The following is a 17739-nucleotide window of genomic DNA, read 5'->3' as shown; positions in this document are numbered from 1 at the left end:
TGCCTTTTTTTTTAAGAGCTGATGTAAAGCATCAGCTTTAGCACGGGAAGCCACTTCAAGTCCACAATGCATAAGTTTTATACCAGTGTTTCAAAACACAAGAGCTGTTCTGCATATTCTTAATTCATGATCTGCTGGCGTCCTATTGATTAACCAGTAATTCAGATAGATAAAAATGCAGAGTACCTCTATAAGACTAACTGCTCAACAGTTTCTGTTGAAGTTATTACTATAAAGTTTTATGTGGAAGAACTAGGGTTTAAAAAATCTTTTCATTGAAATTTTTCCTTAGTACATAATCTGTTAGTGTGTGTGCTCTGAATGAGATGGATGCAAAAACCACACTTGCTACCTCAGTAACTCATCATTAGGAAAATGGAAGTTAAATCTCCTTCACTTGAAGCAATATTTGCAACCTGTTAGGATAATAAATGTCAGAACAAATTCTTCTTCAAAATAGTATTGCTGCCCTACCTTTTATAAAAGATCCATGGAGAAAACAAAGCACATTGTGAAATTCTCTAAGCAATTCCAAACAGCTATGGATATAGATAGATAAAGCAAGATGAAGATGGAGTGCAACATGAAGCAATTTATAGTCTCTATAGGCATTTTTTAGAGCCTGTAGTCCCAGCAGTGGAAAGAATGGCTTGAATATTGCTCATAAAGTAAATTTGGACATCTCACTGATATGGTAAAAAGCTCCATGAATGGGTCATCCATTATTTTTCTATTACTGAAAATTGTCTTGTTCATAACAGACCATAAAAACCAAAAAGAATTTTTTTATATATGTGATATGAACAGAACTTTTAAGCTTATTAATAACTGCTTTGATCTTTAATGCTGTTTTGCTAATGAATCATTATTGTTGAATATAAAAAAAGTTAATGTTTTTGTGATCATAGTAGCTTACAGCTTTGCAAATAAAATTTCTTGGAAATGTGCTAGTCCTTATCATTTTGAAAGTCAAACTGAGAGGCTACATTAGCAACACCAAGGCTACTGCAATTTATTTTAGTTTACTGTGTCCAGTTCTAGTGCAAGACATGAACATAATGGAAAGAGCCTAGCAAAGAACCATGAAGGCGTTTAGGGGATTAGAACATCTGATATGCAAGGAGAGGCTGAAATATCTGATACTATTTTGCTTGGAAGAGTAAGGGTCCTGGCAATACTAAAAAATCCTGAAGGGGACGGGGATTAAGGAAGACTGAGCCAAGTCTCAGTGGTGTGCAGTCACAGAATAAAAAACAAGGGCAAAACTTAAAATACAGAAAGTGCCATTTATATATAAAAAAGACTGTTTGGCTGTGAGAGTGATTGAATGCTAGAACATGTTGTGCAGACAGACTCTGGGGTCTCTGTCCTGGGAGACATTCAAAATCCAACTGTATGTGGTTTTGGGCATCTTGCTAGAGCTCATTTTGCTCTGCACAGAGCAAATGATCCCCAGTGGCCCCTTCCAGCTTCAGCTATTCTATGATTCTACTACTCCACATCAGCAATGAAAATAGAACTACCAGTAAAAATTTATATTGCTTACACTTTGATTAAAGCAACAAAATTTATCACGGTAAGAGGGCACGGTAAGATTTGCATTCAGCCGTTTGTATGAATAGTTCTGAAGTTACTGAAGATATCTTCCAGAGGAAGGAAGAATATTTTAATTGGAATTCTTCTGTAATATGAAATGCTGTAACCATTAATGAAAATAATGGCCAATAAGTTTTTGGTGCAGTGAGTTAGAGCAAACATTCCACAGTTCCAGTGCAAAGTTGACTTCACACAACTTTCTGGGAAGTAATGTCTGTTTGCATGAGGATTTAATAACAAATGGGTTGTTTTACAGTAACAGAAAATGTTCCGTTTTGAAACATGGGAAGAGCAGCTTGACTGTTAAGTCTCACATTTTGTTTGAATTTGCTACTGTAGAGATTTTGATATTAAAACTAACATCATGTCTGACCTTCCTCTGTTAGATCTATCCAGGCTCAGTGGAGTTAATGCAGGTGATTGAAGATTTTATACACATTGTTGGAATGGGAATGATGGATTTTCAGAATTCATACCTAATGACTGGAAATGTAGGTAAGAAATAGAAATTTCTTCTATCAAATTTATGACCTATTGAAAATCAGAAATTGCAAGTATATAGAGTTGCTACTTCTATCACAATCCAAATTGGGCTGCTCCTCCTCCAGATTATCTGTATTGCTTGATTATCTCCTCTCTGGTTTAGCACAAATGGAATGCCTTACACACTGGACTTTTCATATCTCAAGATCTAAATGTAAAGTTTCTGAGTCAAAACTAGGAAAATACTCATCAGAATACTATGAACTATGGGTATATGCTAGAGTGTTTCCAGGATATACAGTGTTTCAAATGTTAATTTATAAAATTGTGCTAATTAAGATAATATTTATATACTTAATAGCTTGAGAAATGTTTATTTTATTGACATTGTATCTTTTAATACTCCATTCTCCCAAAGAACAGTCTTTGCACATGTTATGCTGTGATAATAATCAGCATAGACAGATAAGCAATAACTAAAAAAGGATCTATTAATTGCCAAAATAATTTCAGCCTAGAATTTCTTATGTTAGTTCTTCTGTGTGTGACAGTTTCAAAATTTCATTCAGATTTATTTTTCAAACTTTGTTTAAGCTACTGGAATGTTGCCAGACAATATAGTCATATAATAACAAAATCAAATATGAAAATGCTTAGCAACTGAATTTCATTTATTAGTAGTCATAAATGCTTCTGCAATATTGCAGCATTTTATTAAAAATTCAACAAAAAAAATAGTTTGAAAAGCTATTCTCTAAACATTTTGTCTTTGCTTAGTACCTTTGTTATTCAATTAACTTTCTATAGCTACACATTTAAAGTGCCGGGAAAGTATTAGGAAGTTATATGTAATGAATGAATTCAAAATATGTGTTTGCCTGATAGCAAAACTTCTGGTGTTAGTACATTCTCTCATATTTTGAGTTAGAATCTTATTGCAGTAAGTTCTTCAGCATGTCATTAGAATGAGTTAGAAAATATGGTAATTTTGAAATTTGTTGGCAGAATAAAGCAGGGAAAATGTTGGATTGTCCTCATTGAAAATTTAGCTTACTGTGCAATAATAAATATTTATTATTGTTCTTCAGTTCATATTATAGAATGACAGGACTGTAAACACTACCCCCTGTAAGGCACAACCTTATGCTGGAGGCATGTCAAAGGACTAACCAAAAAGCACTCTGGAAGTCTTAAAATGTTTAAAATATTTCAGTATGGTTTTAACCAGTTATTTATTTTTTATTTATTTTATTGTTTACTGTTTGCACTGCAGTACCACTTAAAGCTTCTTCCAGTTGTCAGTCCTTCATTATGCGCAAATTTATAAAGAAAAGTATCTTTTCTGAAATGTTTTTTTCATGGCATTTTTATGACAAAAAAAAAAGATGAGTTTATTTAAGGAACACAGCTCCTGTTGCTGGGCACACTGTAATGCATTGTAATACATTTGTCCTCTGAAAAATGTGAAAAAAACCCAAGCTGGAAAATGTTTTAAGAAAATGCGTTCAAATAATCTGTGTCTCTATATAGTCATGGTTTTGCATGGGAAACAGCAACATCTTTTCAACTGAGTCAGAAACCAAGCTGTGCAGTGGCTAGTTTAGATAAATGCTGAATCTTAACAGTCTTTATTATCTTTCTCTTCCCACATATAAGATATTTTTAGGCACTCAGGAGTAGGCCTGTTCTTAACTGTAAAACCATCAAAGGAATAGAAAGAAACTGAGAAAAATAAAATGAATTTATAGGTTTAATCTGACTACCTAGCTCGACATATTGGCATGAATTTATTCCCCGTATGCTTGGTCAACCATCAAAAAAGGATAGGGTCACTGCTGGGCAGATCATTGACCAGAATACTTGAGCTCAGGTGACATGCTGAGATGGGGACAGAAGGTTCTTATCAGCAAGGAGTAATTTCTTATTTTCACTAACAAGGAAGGAATGTATCTGGAATAATTCAGTTTTAGTGTAGCTGTCCTCAGGGGGTTGGCATAGCTGTCTGACTGCCTATGAACTTGGAATTTAGGAAACATTTATGTTGATCTCAGCTGAGAAGAATAAACTATGCAGTTGCTGACTTGTCTTAGCATTAATTATTCTACACCACTGAGAATTTAAAAACGTCTGAGGTCTTATCTATAACAATATTCTTTTAAATCAACAAACACATTTAATACAGGAAGCGGATATTATGCATAAAGGAAACCCACCTTTTATCTATATTTATCTTTAAACAGACCAATCCAATAGAATAGTTTAAAGAATAGAATCATTGAATGGTTTGGGTTAGAAGAGATCTTTTCCTCTCACTCAGGTAGCTCAGACCCATATCCAATCTGACCCTGAATGTTTCCAGGGATGAGGTATCTACCACCTCTCTAGGAAACCCGTTCCAGTGTTTAACCATTCCTGTTTTAAAAAAATTCTTCCTTGTATCTAGGCTAAATTTACCTTCTTTTATTTTATGACCATTAGCCTGTGTCCTGTTGCAACAGGCCCTGATACAAATTTTGTCCTCATCTTTCTTATGAGCCCCATTCCAGTAGTGAAAGCCCTTTGATCATTTTTGTGACCCTCATCTGGACAACTCAAAACAGGTTCCTTTCCTGTGCTGGGGACCCCAGAGCTGGATGCAGTACTCCAGATGGGGTCTCACCAGAGTGAAGTAGAGGGTCAGAATCACCTCCCTCAACCTGCTGGCCATGCTTCTTTTGATGCAGCCCATGACACAGTTGGTTTCTCAGCTGCAAGCGCATATTGCCAGCCCAGGTCCAGCTTTTCATGCCTCAGTATCCCCAAGTCCTTCTCAGCAGGGCTGCTCTCAATCAGTTCATACCCCAGTCTGTACTGATAACAGAGGTTGACCCAACCCAGGTGCAGCACCTTGCACTTGGCCTAGTTTAACACCTTTTGAGCGTTAAACTGCAGACTTGCTGAGGGTGCGCTTGATCCTTTTGTCTATGTCATTGAGTAAGATATTAAACTGTACTTGTCCCAGTACAAACTCCTGGGGGACACTACTTGACATCGGTGTCCATTAGGACACTAAGCCATGAATTGCTACCCTCTGGATGTGACCATTCAACCAAATCCTCATCCACCAGACCCCCCATCAAATCCATCTCTCACCAGTTTAGAGAGAAGGATGTTTTGGGGACCATGTCAGAGGTTTTACAGAAGTCACTCTATCATAGAAGGCCGCTAGGTTGGTCAGGCAAGACTTGCCTATGGTGAACCTGTGTTGGCTGTCTCAAATCACTTCCCTGTCCTTCATGAACCTTTGCATAGATTCTATGAGATTCCCAGGCACGGATGTGAGACTGACAGGTGGATAGTTCTCAGTGTCCAGGGGTCCTAGATATTCCATAGTTATTTACCATAAAATATTCTCTCAGGACCTTCACATACTTTTTGTTGTATTTTCCGTGTCCATTCACTTTCAAGTTCAGATATATGAGAAAAGTGATTCAGTACTAAATATGAACTGCTGCTTCTTGTCAGAAAAAAAAAATCAATTTTGTAGCAAATTTCACAGTAATGCACTGAGTACTTTTTTCCTTCTACTGATTTCAGTTTACAAGTTCATTTCTAATTAAATGACGTTTCTAAGTGAATAGTGGTATATATACAATTTGAACATCTAATTGTGTTTGACAAATATAACAATCTCCTGACTTCTTCCACAGAGGGGATTTTATTTTCTCTTTCTTTCAAGACACACAAACAAGTAGCTGTGGCTTAAAAAGTTACTATACAAAAGCCGCAGTGCAAATTGTGACTGTCCACTGCATATTCTCAGTTCATGACAAATGGGAAATGATGAAAATTACCTTAACTATACGGTAGACTATCAAAAGCCACATTACAATATGTTTGAAAATAGCTGAGATACAAAAGGACAATTGCCATGCCACTGGTAAACTTTTCAGTGTGATGACTTTTAACTCAAATTTTTCATTGCTTCTGAACAAAACATCAAAGACTGGTTTAAAATCCAGATGATCCAATATCTGTACTTTATTAAGTTATTTAAGCAGCTCAGTAAAATCATATGTATTTCCCTTAAAGCAAGGCCTATCTCCTCTTAGCTTTCCTCTCAAGGATAGAGAGTATCCTATGAAAAACTTAACAAATGTAAAAGCAGCAATTTGCTTTGATCATGCATGGCTGGGACAGATGGTATTTATTTTATTTGTATGCTCTCAGTTCTGTGTTATATTCCTTTAAGAAATGATTAGGTGAAATAACAGCCTTTGAGAGGAGGTAGAAGCCTCCTTCCTCATCCTGCTCCTTCTCTTCTTCTTCTTCCACCTCCTCCTCCTCCTCCAGACCAGCTGAGCAGGCACAGGAAAATGATAGTGTGAACAAACAGAAGCTTTTGCTACCACTCAGAGTCCCTTAATTCACTGAAAGCACAGACCCACCTGCAAGGATACAACATGCAGAGGGGAAAAAAATCTTTCAAACCATGTTATCATTTTCTGTTAACTAGTTGCTTTCAGTTTTGTCTGTTTTGAAAGTTGACTTCCTGATTTTAGATTAAAGTAATAATCTTGGCTTTTAATAGCCTTTTGATTTTTTTTTGGAGCACTGAAGGCCAGAGTAGATCCATGGCTGATCTGGGGTCCCATCACAATAAACCATTGAGAGCTTTGAAGTTGTGTACTAGATGATGGGCAAACTGCTAACAAGAAATATTCCTCCTTTAACTTAAAAAGAAAATTTCTAAACTGGAAGATTGGAGTGCCAGAGGCATAACTATCTTTAAAGGTATAGGTGGAATGTGGAACTGGAAATAGGGATGAGTATTAGGAGATATGTATTTTCTATGGCGGATTAGGATTCCTCTGTCAGAGAAAATTTTCCCTGTGTTTTCAAGTATATTTCCTTAAGAGCAGCAGCCAAAAATTGGTTAAAGGACACTCTCTTGTCCAAAATCAAGCTTACAGCTCTTAGTTGATATTAATGAGAAACCAAATAATCTTGAAGTGCAGTGTGTTGTCATGGATGAACTGACAGAAAATAAAAAATTTTCAAGTGGAAAGCCACTTTTTGTTAATGTTAATTTTATGAATACCAATGTTTGAATGATCAGTAATTTTATAAAGCATGCAGATATCACAAAGTCACGCAGACTAGTCAAAGACAGGAAAAACTGAAGATCTCTAGGGGTTACAGAAAAATGAAGAGGATATCTATTGGCAAATTAAATTCAGTGTTGACAGAAATGTAAGAGGGAGTAGTTCAAACCATTCAGAGAAAAGAACAGCATTAATGTGCAAAAAGAGCACTCTAAAAAAATACAGGTTTGGGTTTTTTTTTAATTTTCAGTAGCCGTCACTTGCAATGCTCTTTTGAATTGAGATTTTATGGTTTGGATTCATCTTACTTACTTTAACCATCACGAAGTTTGACAAAGTCACCCCAAACTTTCTTTCAAATCAAGGAAAAATACTGCTCAGGAGAGCAACTCATACCATCTCAGATGTTTAAAATGAGGGTATGGGTTGTCTTCTGGAAGTTCTACCACTGGCTGTAAAGACAGCCTAGTGACTAGCTCAGGCTTGAATGATTCATGTCATCTAAAGCAAAGAGGAATGCTTTTTTGCAAGTAAATAAAACCTGTGAAAACCCAGATTGAGAACTGGAATTACATGTACGCAACCGAAAAGTGAATACAAAAAGAAACTAGGCTGACATGTCTGTTTAATCTTGCTCACAGGAAAAAACAAAGATTCCTAACTGTACTTGAGCACATTTAATTCTGAATAAACATGTGACCAAGGTCTTACAAGGAATAAAATAGAAACAAGTAGATGTCTGTATGGTGCATGCAGATAACAATGATATTATATGAAAAAATGAAGACATGTAACCCATACTTCTATGCATAAATCAACTTTTAACTAACAGCCTATTATCTCTCTACTTAAAAAAGGGCTGCCATGACATTGGTACTCCAATGAGTAATCTGATCCAGTATAGTAATTAACATTTAATTTAAAACTTCGTACTGAACTGCTTACACAAGTTTTATAGACATTGGTGGAGAACAAAGTCTGATTTCTGCCTTCACAGACAGTTTAGAATACCATATGGGAGAAAATTATTTTAAAAGTATCTATTACCTCCTGTCTTTGCATTTTATTGTTCCACCTTCAGTCTTCCATTCCATGTTCATATCCATGGAATTTTACAAAAACATTAAATAATCCTGTAGTCATATGGATTATATCATAAAATTTTCCAGTCCTAGCTAGGACACTAAGAAATGTTAGCGAAAGGAGCTTTCAGATGATGTACCTACTCTAGCTCTGGGAATCCTAGAAAATAAGCAAGCTGGATTTCTGTCTGTTATTGTAAGTTGATTCAACTTTTCCAAGGTAAGATTTTTAGATCTTGTACATTGTAAATCCTGTTTATACTTTCTAGAAACTTCAGCACATTATGTGATTTGTTTACTTATCCAAATGGCATCTGCCTAATCTACTTTGTATCAGAATTAGTGATGTGTATCTTAAATGCAGAACCCAAGATCCTCTGACTCATCTTTCATAAATGTTATGCTGGCCTAAAATATACCAAGAGACCGAATTTATTTAAATGCTTCAAAAGGTCTTTTTTTCAAATATGTTAAAGAAAACAGAAGAAAAAAAAAAAGCCACAGCATTGATATTAACTTGGACAAAGGTGTAAAGAAAAGGTCTAAAATTTTCAGTTAGGAAACAAATATTTTAATAAACTATTACACATATACTCAGAATTCATTTGTAATGAAATTACTGCTTGTTCTGAGGCCGTGTAGTGCATAAGCACAGCATTGTGAATTTTAAAGTGGTCATTTGTAGTTAACAAAAATTCAGCTCCTAATATTTCAACATTTTCTCCTAATGTGAAAGAAAATTGAACCTGTCACACAAACATAGATTTTGTAGAATGGCCCGAAACACCCATTTAGATCTCTCTCCTGTTTCCATCAAGTTATTCCAGAGCACCTCATGTTTTCACAAAGGAAAATTTAAGGGTACAGCTTTTAAGCCACTGTGTGAATTACACTTGCTATTTTTAAGAAAATGAACAGGAATCACTTCTTGTAGTTGTTATAGATGTGTAAATACCTCTATAATGACTAACATAATTATTCATTTTTTTGTCAAGAACAAGTTTTCACAAGAAAAAAGTACAGTGAAACTTGCATGGTTTTGCAGTGAAATACATTCTTAATAGATATAAAAACACAAGTCATCTTTAATTCATATAATATTTATATTGTCTTCAGACTTATACATAGCTTTTGAATAGCTAGTAAACTACACACCAAAGTAAGCAATATTTAGCTAACCATCTTTTCTTATACTTTATTGCATAGTTTTGCTATATAGACTTTTACCAGTTTTCCTTTCTTCTCAAAAGAGCCTAAAAGAGTCAGTGCCCATCATCTTCCCATTTCAGGCTAGGATCTGACTGTGTCCATAAATATGAATCAAAAAGGACCCAGTGCAGGCTTCTGAATTGTCCCACTGTTGTCCACACTATTTATTTCTTGGCACCTATCCAAACGTTGTCAAGGTGTGATTCAGGGAATAGTCCATGTGAGAAACCAGTCCTCGTAGGCATTCTCATTGTACTGTGATGTGTAGTTGGTCACACTCTTGTTCTTGGATAGCAAGCATGGTGGTCAGAACAGTTCTAAGTTCTGCCTTCTGCCATATGTTCTTTTCATGCATGACTTTGGCTCCTGGTTCTCATCCTCTTTGTCGCACACTCAGATGTAGCCCACCGGTTTTTCCTGCCCCAAACTTGTATGCTGTTCCTTGAGTAGATGCTTTATTTATGTGAAAGTGAGCACTTGCCAGATTTTTTTCTTCGATCCTCAAAAAAATCTTTCAACTCCTAAGATTCATACACAGGCAGTGTCACTCCCTTGTTCAACCCATATGTAATAATCTGTGGCTAAACACTTCCAGAAGAGAAAAAATAGATAAAAGAATAGGGAAACTAATGAGAAAAGTCAATTACAATTTTTTTATGCCCTGATATACTTCTGCTCCATATATATTCATATAATTTCCTTTGCGCCAGTCTCAGCAATTCCTTGATCAGATCAATATGTTGGCTTCAGAAGACTCAAGCTTTCTCCACTGATTAAAGGAGAAAGACTTCATGGACGCTTTGAAGATCTAGCTCATCACAGCATCTTATTTAGTGCCTGAAGTAAATGCTCGAGAGCTATATTTCTCTCTCAATATCAAATAAGCTTATTAAATGATTCCTGTTCCCTGAAAACTTAGCTGTGAACAGTGCATAAAAGACTAGAGCTTTTTTAACTCTTTTCTAAAACTTGATGTCAATGATCCTGATGAAATATGACTGTCAGTTACTTAAGATTGAAAATTACAAATATCAAGGGAATGTCTATATGAATCTTTATCAAACAATCTTCATAAATGTGGATAAAAATCTAACTTAATTCTGTAGCTGTACTCAAAGTAATAGTCATAATTGTGTAGCTCATTTTGTGCATACGATTTATTAATTAACCTTAAAGGTAAAGCTAAATAAATTAACTATTCAGGATTTTTAAATGGGTGCTATAGGAAACTGGAATAATCTATTTCCCTTCTCTACCTTATATTAAGTGGAGTAAAAGGTTCTAACGAAATGGAAACTATAAAACATGCAGACATTCAGGCTTCAGGATCATTAAAAAACATGCCTCCAACAGAAGCAGAAAGCAATGACTACAATTTGTGGAAATTACTTTTTGCAATATTTAAGTATATATATCTTATATGCTTGTATCCTTCCTAAATATCAACCTCTGTAAACTCCTTTCTGAATCATTCAGTTTTTTCACATGAGTTGTTTTATAAAGGAATCAACTTTTATGACAGGCTGTTTTTTAACAGGTGCATTTAAATGTTGACCTGAGAAATTAAATATCTGAGTTTATTTACTCCTTTGACTCAGAAAGCTGCATCTTTAAATGACTTCCAAAAATTTACAAGTAGAATGAGGCTTAAGGAGATAGAAATTAAGAGTCTGTGGTGGTAACTTTGCATTAATTCAGTGATGGAGTTAATGCACACCCAAGAGAGTTCATTTCATAGCAAGGTAGTGCCAAGAGGCAACAATCCTGTTCAGTGAAGCATAGTGTCAAGATATGCCAAACAATACAGTCCTCCCCTTAAACAGGAGTATCACAGTCCAGTAACAAGATGCAGTTCTAACAGACTGATGATTCATTCTCGTATTTTTTGTCCCTGAAAGACAGTTACCACAAGAGCACCCAGCCATCATCTGATGAGATGATCTGCTAGAGATGGTGTGGCAAAGTTATGGCAAATAGCAAAGTTCCCCCTCAGTTTTAATGATTTCTACAAGGTTGTGTTACTCACTAACTACTGAAAATGAAAGAAGGAAAATTAAATAGAATTAAAGTAAAACCTCACAAATTATAAGTTAGTTAAAATAGTAATAAAGCCAGCTATTAGCTCTGCATGATACTTACACTGTGTCAGAAAGAGGTCTGTTACCCAAAGCTCCATTGTGAATGTGGAGTTAACATGGTTTATACTGAGCTAAGGAGGTGTCATACCAGCCACCAAAGTTCTTTTTCATTTTCCAGCCTTTTGAGGGTGGGAAAAGAAAAAAAAAGCAAAACCAACCAAACAAACAATAAAACACAACCCCCCAAACCAAAAATCAATCAATCAAACAGAAACAACAACCACCACAGAACAAAGAAACAAAAAACCCCAAACAACAAATGAAAGGAGAAAATAGAGGGGAATGTCTATCTAGAATATTAGACAAATAGACCCTCTGTGTTGAAATTATTTCTGTGGTGATAACAGTAGATTTCAATTCCAAATAGTGGTATAGATCTGCCTTTTTCAAAGTGCATAGCCTGAAGATAACATAACAATAGAGGTAACTGACTTAAAAAATGAAATATTTCTATCCGGTTGGTTTCATTAGAGTGTTAGTGGATTAATAAAATCAGAGAAAAGTATTTTTATGGTAAATAATTATTTTGGCAGTAAGATATTGTTGAGATCAAGCTTCAAAGCCATGTAGACATATGCAGATGTAATTCTGAGTATATGTGTTTATGTAAGTGTATTTTTTTTTTTTAATATGGAGAGTTGGAGTTCAGTGTATGGACCAAAGATACTACGTATTTCTCTGCCATCCTGTTAAGATCAGACTGTATAATGGTAACTATAAACAGAGCTGAGTGACAGTAAGATCAGTTCAAACCATCCCAAAGGATCCATTTACTAGGTGTGCCAAAATCAAGAACAGGGTCTGAAAGTTTTGAAGTATCTTTTGTGCCTTGTGATTTCTGAACCTATACGTTCACCCATTTCATGGCATTAGTTTGCTTTCCCTTGACTTCAGCTGTGTTTTAGGACTCCCTTTGCTGCTCTGTCTCAAGGCTGAGATAGAGAAACTCTGATAAGAGTTGTGATATAAATCAGAGGATTGTTCTACTGGGGATGCATATAGCTTTTTCCCACTTTGGAAAATTTCAAAAGGAACTCTGCAAAATAGGTGCATGCATAAATGCTTGAAACACCGTGCAGTGGTGCTAAATAGCTTTATATTGTTGTGGATGTTTTTCTTTTTTTGTTGTTGTTTAAACACTCACTCTCCACATACATTGAGACATGTAGTCAGCCATAGGCAGCATTCCACTGTAAATCTTCTGTTAATATAGCTTGGGAAATGGTCTTGTAGAAAAGTTATTTGATCTCACTGCTTGAATGATTTTTCATAGAATCTATGGCTCAATGCTTATGGTCTTCTTTAATGACTATTATTTTGTGTAATTTTTTTTCTAACATATAAGATGTTCCACTTTTAGCACCAGTTACATTAGTTAATAACTAACCATTTTTTATAATACATTGCTATTAAAATCTTGTGGCCTTATGCTGTGTTCTGTACTCCTTAGGCAAGTATTTTGAAAGGAGATAGATTTCAAGTACACCTCTGGGAAAATAGTGTATTAGTGTAGTCACTTGTACAGTACGTCCTGTCTCTGGTCCTGTTGTAGAGGAGCACGACTAGAATGTGAGCTGGTATCAAAGTCAAATACTTGGAAACCCGTTCATAGATGTATAAATTGTGCCCTTTGGTGAAACATATTTCTTCCCTATATTGGCACCATAATTTCATCTCCATTAAAGCAAAGGAATGAAAAGAGACTGGCCTGCCCAAGGGAAAGAAACTGTGCGACAGTCATCAGGATGGCTGGATCTTCAGGGGTGGGCAGTCAGGTAGGCTGCTTCATCTGCACACAGAAGACTTCTCCTGTTCCTGAGGGAAATGTTTATCAAAAATATAGTGAGCTTATCCCCTCCTTTCTCATTTTAACTTCAAGAGGGTACAATATGTTCATAAAGATTAAAGGGAATGTCTTGTTTTGCCATTACATATCTTAGATTGTTCATTGCAGAAGCATGGAATGAATGCTCATTTAGCTTTGAAAATTGCATCACTATCTAGGCAATGAAAAATAATAGTCTCCATTCACAGTCAATAATGCAAAAAGAAAAGTTAATTTCTGCAAAATGGCTGTCATTTAACTTTGCCAAATTGAACTTATACCTGTTTCTTGGATGAATAGTTCCACTACTGGAAGACATGGCTGGTGATTTTATATCACATTGTCTATTTTACATTTCTGGTTGTTCTTAGAAATAATTTTCAGAAGTTAAAATTATAGATATCCAAAACTCTCATAAACTGAAATGATAGAGACTGCACATCAATAGGGTAAGACATTGAAATATGGCACTACTTGGAAATGGTATTCAACAGCAAAGTTCAGAGAATTTTGAAGTGTTTATGTATATACTGTTTATCATTTTATATGGCAAGATATTAGATGGAGTTTGCTAACTATATTTTTGTTCTTTGGCTGTACATGAAGCATGCATTTAAGAGTTTTCTTTTAAAGTTTGGAAAACAAGGCAAGTAATTGTAGAGGAATTTGGTCATTTTTCTTTCTTGTAGGCATTTGTTAGAATATTTTCTTCCGTTCATAATTTTGTTATTCTTTAAATTCTTTAACAGCATATTCACTCATGAGCTTTTTAATGCATGGTTTGAGGGAGTCTCTGTCTAGTGAGCCATATGCACACTTTTAATGTATTTTTTTTTTCACTGTGGATATAATTTCTACTGATAGCACCAGTTGCTGGATCCAAATTTTTACCTGTCACTCAGCATTCTCTATGTTCACTTTAATCTGCACTGTTAGTGGTTTTAGAAATGTTTAAAGTCTCTCCTAGCTATATACATACCTGGGTGAGATTGTTCAACCTGCACTTTTTTTTTTTAACTTTAGATTTTTTTTTTTTATTTAATGCTTCACTGAAATAAAACTAAACCTTCCATTAAAAAAATCTTAAATAAAGTTATCGTACCTCCCAGCTCTGTCGGACAGTTATCACAGGCTGTCTGACAAGCTACAAATTACTAAATTGCCAAAACACTATTTTGTTTCTTCACAGCATTTGAACCTCTTGGTGGTATGGAATGTTAGGACTCAGTGTCTATATTGCCATCTTAATCTTTCATGTTGAAATAGTTTCATTTATTAGAAGTATCTAAATGGGTACAATTTTTTTAAAATTCAGATCCATGCTATAATATATTGAGGTTTGGACTAGAGGAGGAAATGAGTCTGTAGTTGATGGCTAGTTTCCCCAGTAATGTAAGAAAAACAAGGTCAAGTTACTATTCAAGTGAGACTTCTTTGTTCTCAGTGTAATTATTTGGGCCCATACTGAATGTAATCTGTGACAGAAAGAGCTAAAAATGAAAGAAAGCATAATATAAAAATTCCGTAAGCATAGCATAAATGTAGTACATCATTATTAAAAAACCCAGAGAATTGCTTATTAAAAATACTTGCAGGTTTTGTTTAAGGGCTTCTGTCCCCCTCTTATCCTATCTTGTATATAATTTCCAACCTTATATACTTCTGTTGAATAATAAAATTGTTTATTCCTATTAATGGGCTTAAATGAGCTGTTTCACTTTACTGATTTTACTTCTTTTATAACTTACACTAAATTCTCATCCGTTCTGTTTTTAATGTTTATAGAATCATAGAACCATTAAAGTTGGAAAAGACCTCTGAGATCATCGAGTCCAACCATTAACACAGCAACCCTGTGTTCACTACTAAACCGTGTCTCTAAGTGTAACATCTACATATCTTTTAAATAACTCCAGGGATGGAGACTCCACCACCTCCCTAGGCATCCTGTTCCTATGTTTCACAACCCACTCAGTCAAGAAATTTTTCCAAATATCTAATCTAAATCTCTTCTGGCATAACTTGAGGCCATTTCCTCTTGTCTTGTTACTTGAGAGACGATAATGACCCCCACCTTGCTACAACCTCCTTTCAGGTAGTTGTAGAGAGTGATAAAGTCTTCCCTGAGCCTCCTTTGCTCCAGGCCAAACAACCCCAGTTCCCTCAGCTTTTCCTCATAAGACTTGTGCTCCAGACTCTTCACCAGCTTCATCGCCCTTCTCTGGACACACTCCAGCACCTCAATATCTTTCTTGTAGTGAGGGGCCCAGAACTGGACGCAGGACTCAAGGTGTGGCCACATTGCTGAGTACAGGGGGATGAACACTGCCGTGGTCTTGCTGGCCACACTATTTCTGATACAAGCCAGGATGCCATTGGCCTTCTTGGCCACCTGGGCACACTGATGGCTCATGTTCAGCTGGCTGTCAATCAGCACCCCCAGATCCTTTTCCTACAGGCATCTTTCCAGCCACTCCTCCCCCAAGGCTGTAGCATTACATGGGGCTGTTGTGACCCACGTACAGGACCCAGCACTTGGCCTTGTTGAACCTCATACAGTTGGACTTGGCCCATTGATCCAGCCTGTCTAGATCCCTTCCTACCCTCCAGCTTCCAACACTCCCATCAAGTTGGTGTCATCTGCAAACTAATGGAAGGTTCACTTGATCCCCGCATCCAGGTCATGGATAAAGACATTAAGCAGAACTGGGCCCAATGTTGAGCCCTGGGGAACCCCACTAGTGACCAGCCATCAGCTAGACATAACCACCACTCTCTGGGCCTGGCCACAGAGCAGCCAGTTTTTAACCCAGTGAAGGGTGCACCTGTCCCAAGTCATGGGCTGCCAGCTTCTCCAGGAAAATGCTGTGGGAGATGGCCTTTGCTGTGTCAAAGGCTTTACTAAAGTCTAGGTAGACAATGTCCAAAGCCTTTCACCCTTCTGCTAAGCGAGTCACCTTGTCATAGAAGGTGACCGGGTCATTCAAGCAGGACCTGCCTTTCCTAAACCCTGATCCACTGTTTGTCCTACATGTGCAACATGTTACCCCTCAAGAGGATCTGCTCACTCAAGAGCTTACCTGACATGGAGGTCAAGCTGACAGACCCATAGTTCCCTGGATCCTCCTTCCAACCCCTCCCATGGATGTGAATGTTTGTGTAAGTTTTTGGGAAAAATTTATTCTATGTCCAATTAATTTCTTGCTCCAAGCAGCGTAACAAGTGTGTTGTTTCAGCACACACAGTGAAAGTCTCATTTCTGGAATGATGACATTAAGCACCTTTTGAAAATGGTTCATTGCCATTCAAATGTCCCTTTGCAATAAACAGTGTAACAGTAGAGCACAAATTTTTAAATCGTCAAGATTTAATTAATAGCCACATTTCATATCAAGGTTGGTCCAGATTATGCTGACCACATCTGTGCTTCTGAAAAAAGTTATTGCTTTGAAATATTATGAAATAACTGAGCATCCATACACTGGTACCATACATTGTTCCTTTTTCGTTCAGTTTAGAAATTTTGTTATGAAAGTTTGCCACCAGAGTGCAGTCAGTTTGGTTTCCAATAAAGCACCATTTAGATGTTTTGGGATTAGAGACAGAAAATGCATTTAGTACATAAAAAAATATTCTATAAAAACAACAGCACTGAAAAAACTACACAGAGCAGAGAGAGGGAAAAAAAGGGGGAAAAAGGCATTTTTTTTCCAGCATCCTGTAAAATACTATTTGTTGGGTAACAATGCTATAATCAGGTTATGGTGGGGAAGAAAGATCATCATATAGTTTTGATTGTGCAGCTCTCCAGGGAATGATTTGTACTAGAAAAACCATCTTGACCATAGGTTATAATAAAAATACTATTGGAAGGCAAGAAATATTTTTTTTGCTGGTTATCTCCTAGATATAGCTGTGGAGATAATTACAGTTACCCCAAACATGGTGTGGCAGTAATAGCAAAACTAGACTCAGGTGTAGAATACTTCATGATGAATAATTTTTCAGAATGAAAGTACAGGTTATTTTTAAAAAGAGTTTGCAAAAATTTTCAGTAAATTAATAGCTTCTCTGGCATGTACATTCAGTCACTCTGTGTTAGGACTTTCAGGTACAGGAAATTCATTGAAGCCATTGTGTTGTGTTGTTGGGTCCCAAAAACTGTTGATCAGTAGAAAACAAAATTCCATCCCTGCTTCTTATTTCCATATTTCATGTTCATGATATTCCATTTAAAAATAATTCACCACGATTTTTCATGTAATAACATGCACAAATTCTTCCTCTCCACTTTACATCATAGGTATATTGTGTTTTCTGGA

General features: G+C 36.1%; 1 protein-coding gene across 1 annotated transcript in view; it reads left to right on the top strand.

Moving 5' to 3' along the window:
* Positions 1 to 17739, top strand: part of ADGRB3 (adhesion G protein-coupled receptor B3) — a 464549-nt gene that overhangs the window by 232274 nt on the left and 214536 nt on the right. Inside the window, 1 exon segment of the mRNA XM_032681525.1 lies at positions 1983 to 2091. Coding sequence (XP_032537416.1) covers positions 1983 to 2091 — 109 coding nt within the window.

The sequence above is a fragment of the Chiroxiphia lanceolata genome, chromosome 3, assembly GCF_009829145.1.
Source record: "Chiroxiphia lanceolata isolate bChiLan1 chromosome 3, bChiLan1.pri, whole genome shotgun sequence".
NCBI classification, from domain to species: domain Eukaryota; kingdom Metazoa; phylum Chordata; class Aves; order Passeriformes; family Pipridae; genus Chiroxiphia; species Chiroxiphia lanceolata.
Note: the sequence above shows the minus strand (reverse complement) of the source record. Positions and strands in the feature narration are given on the sequence as shown.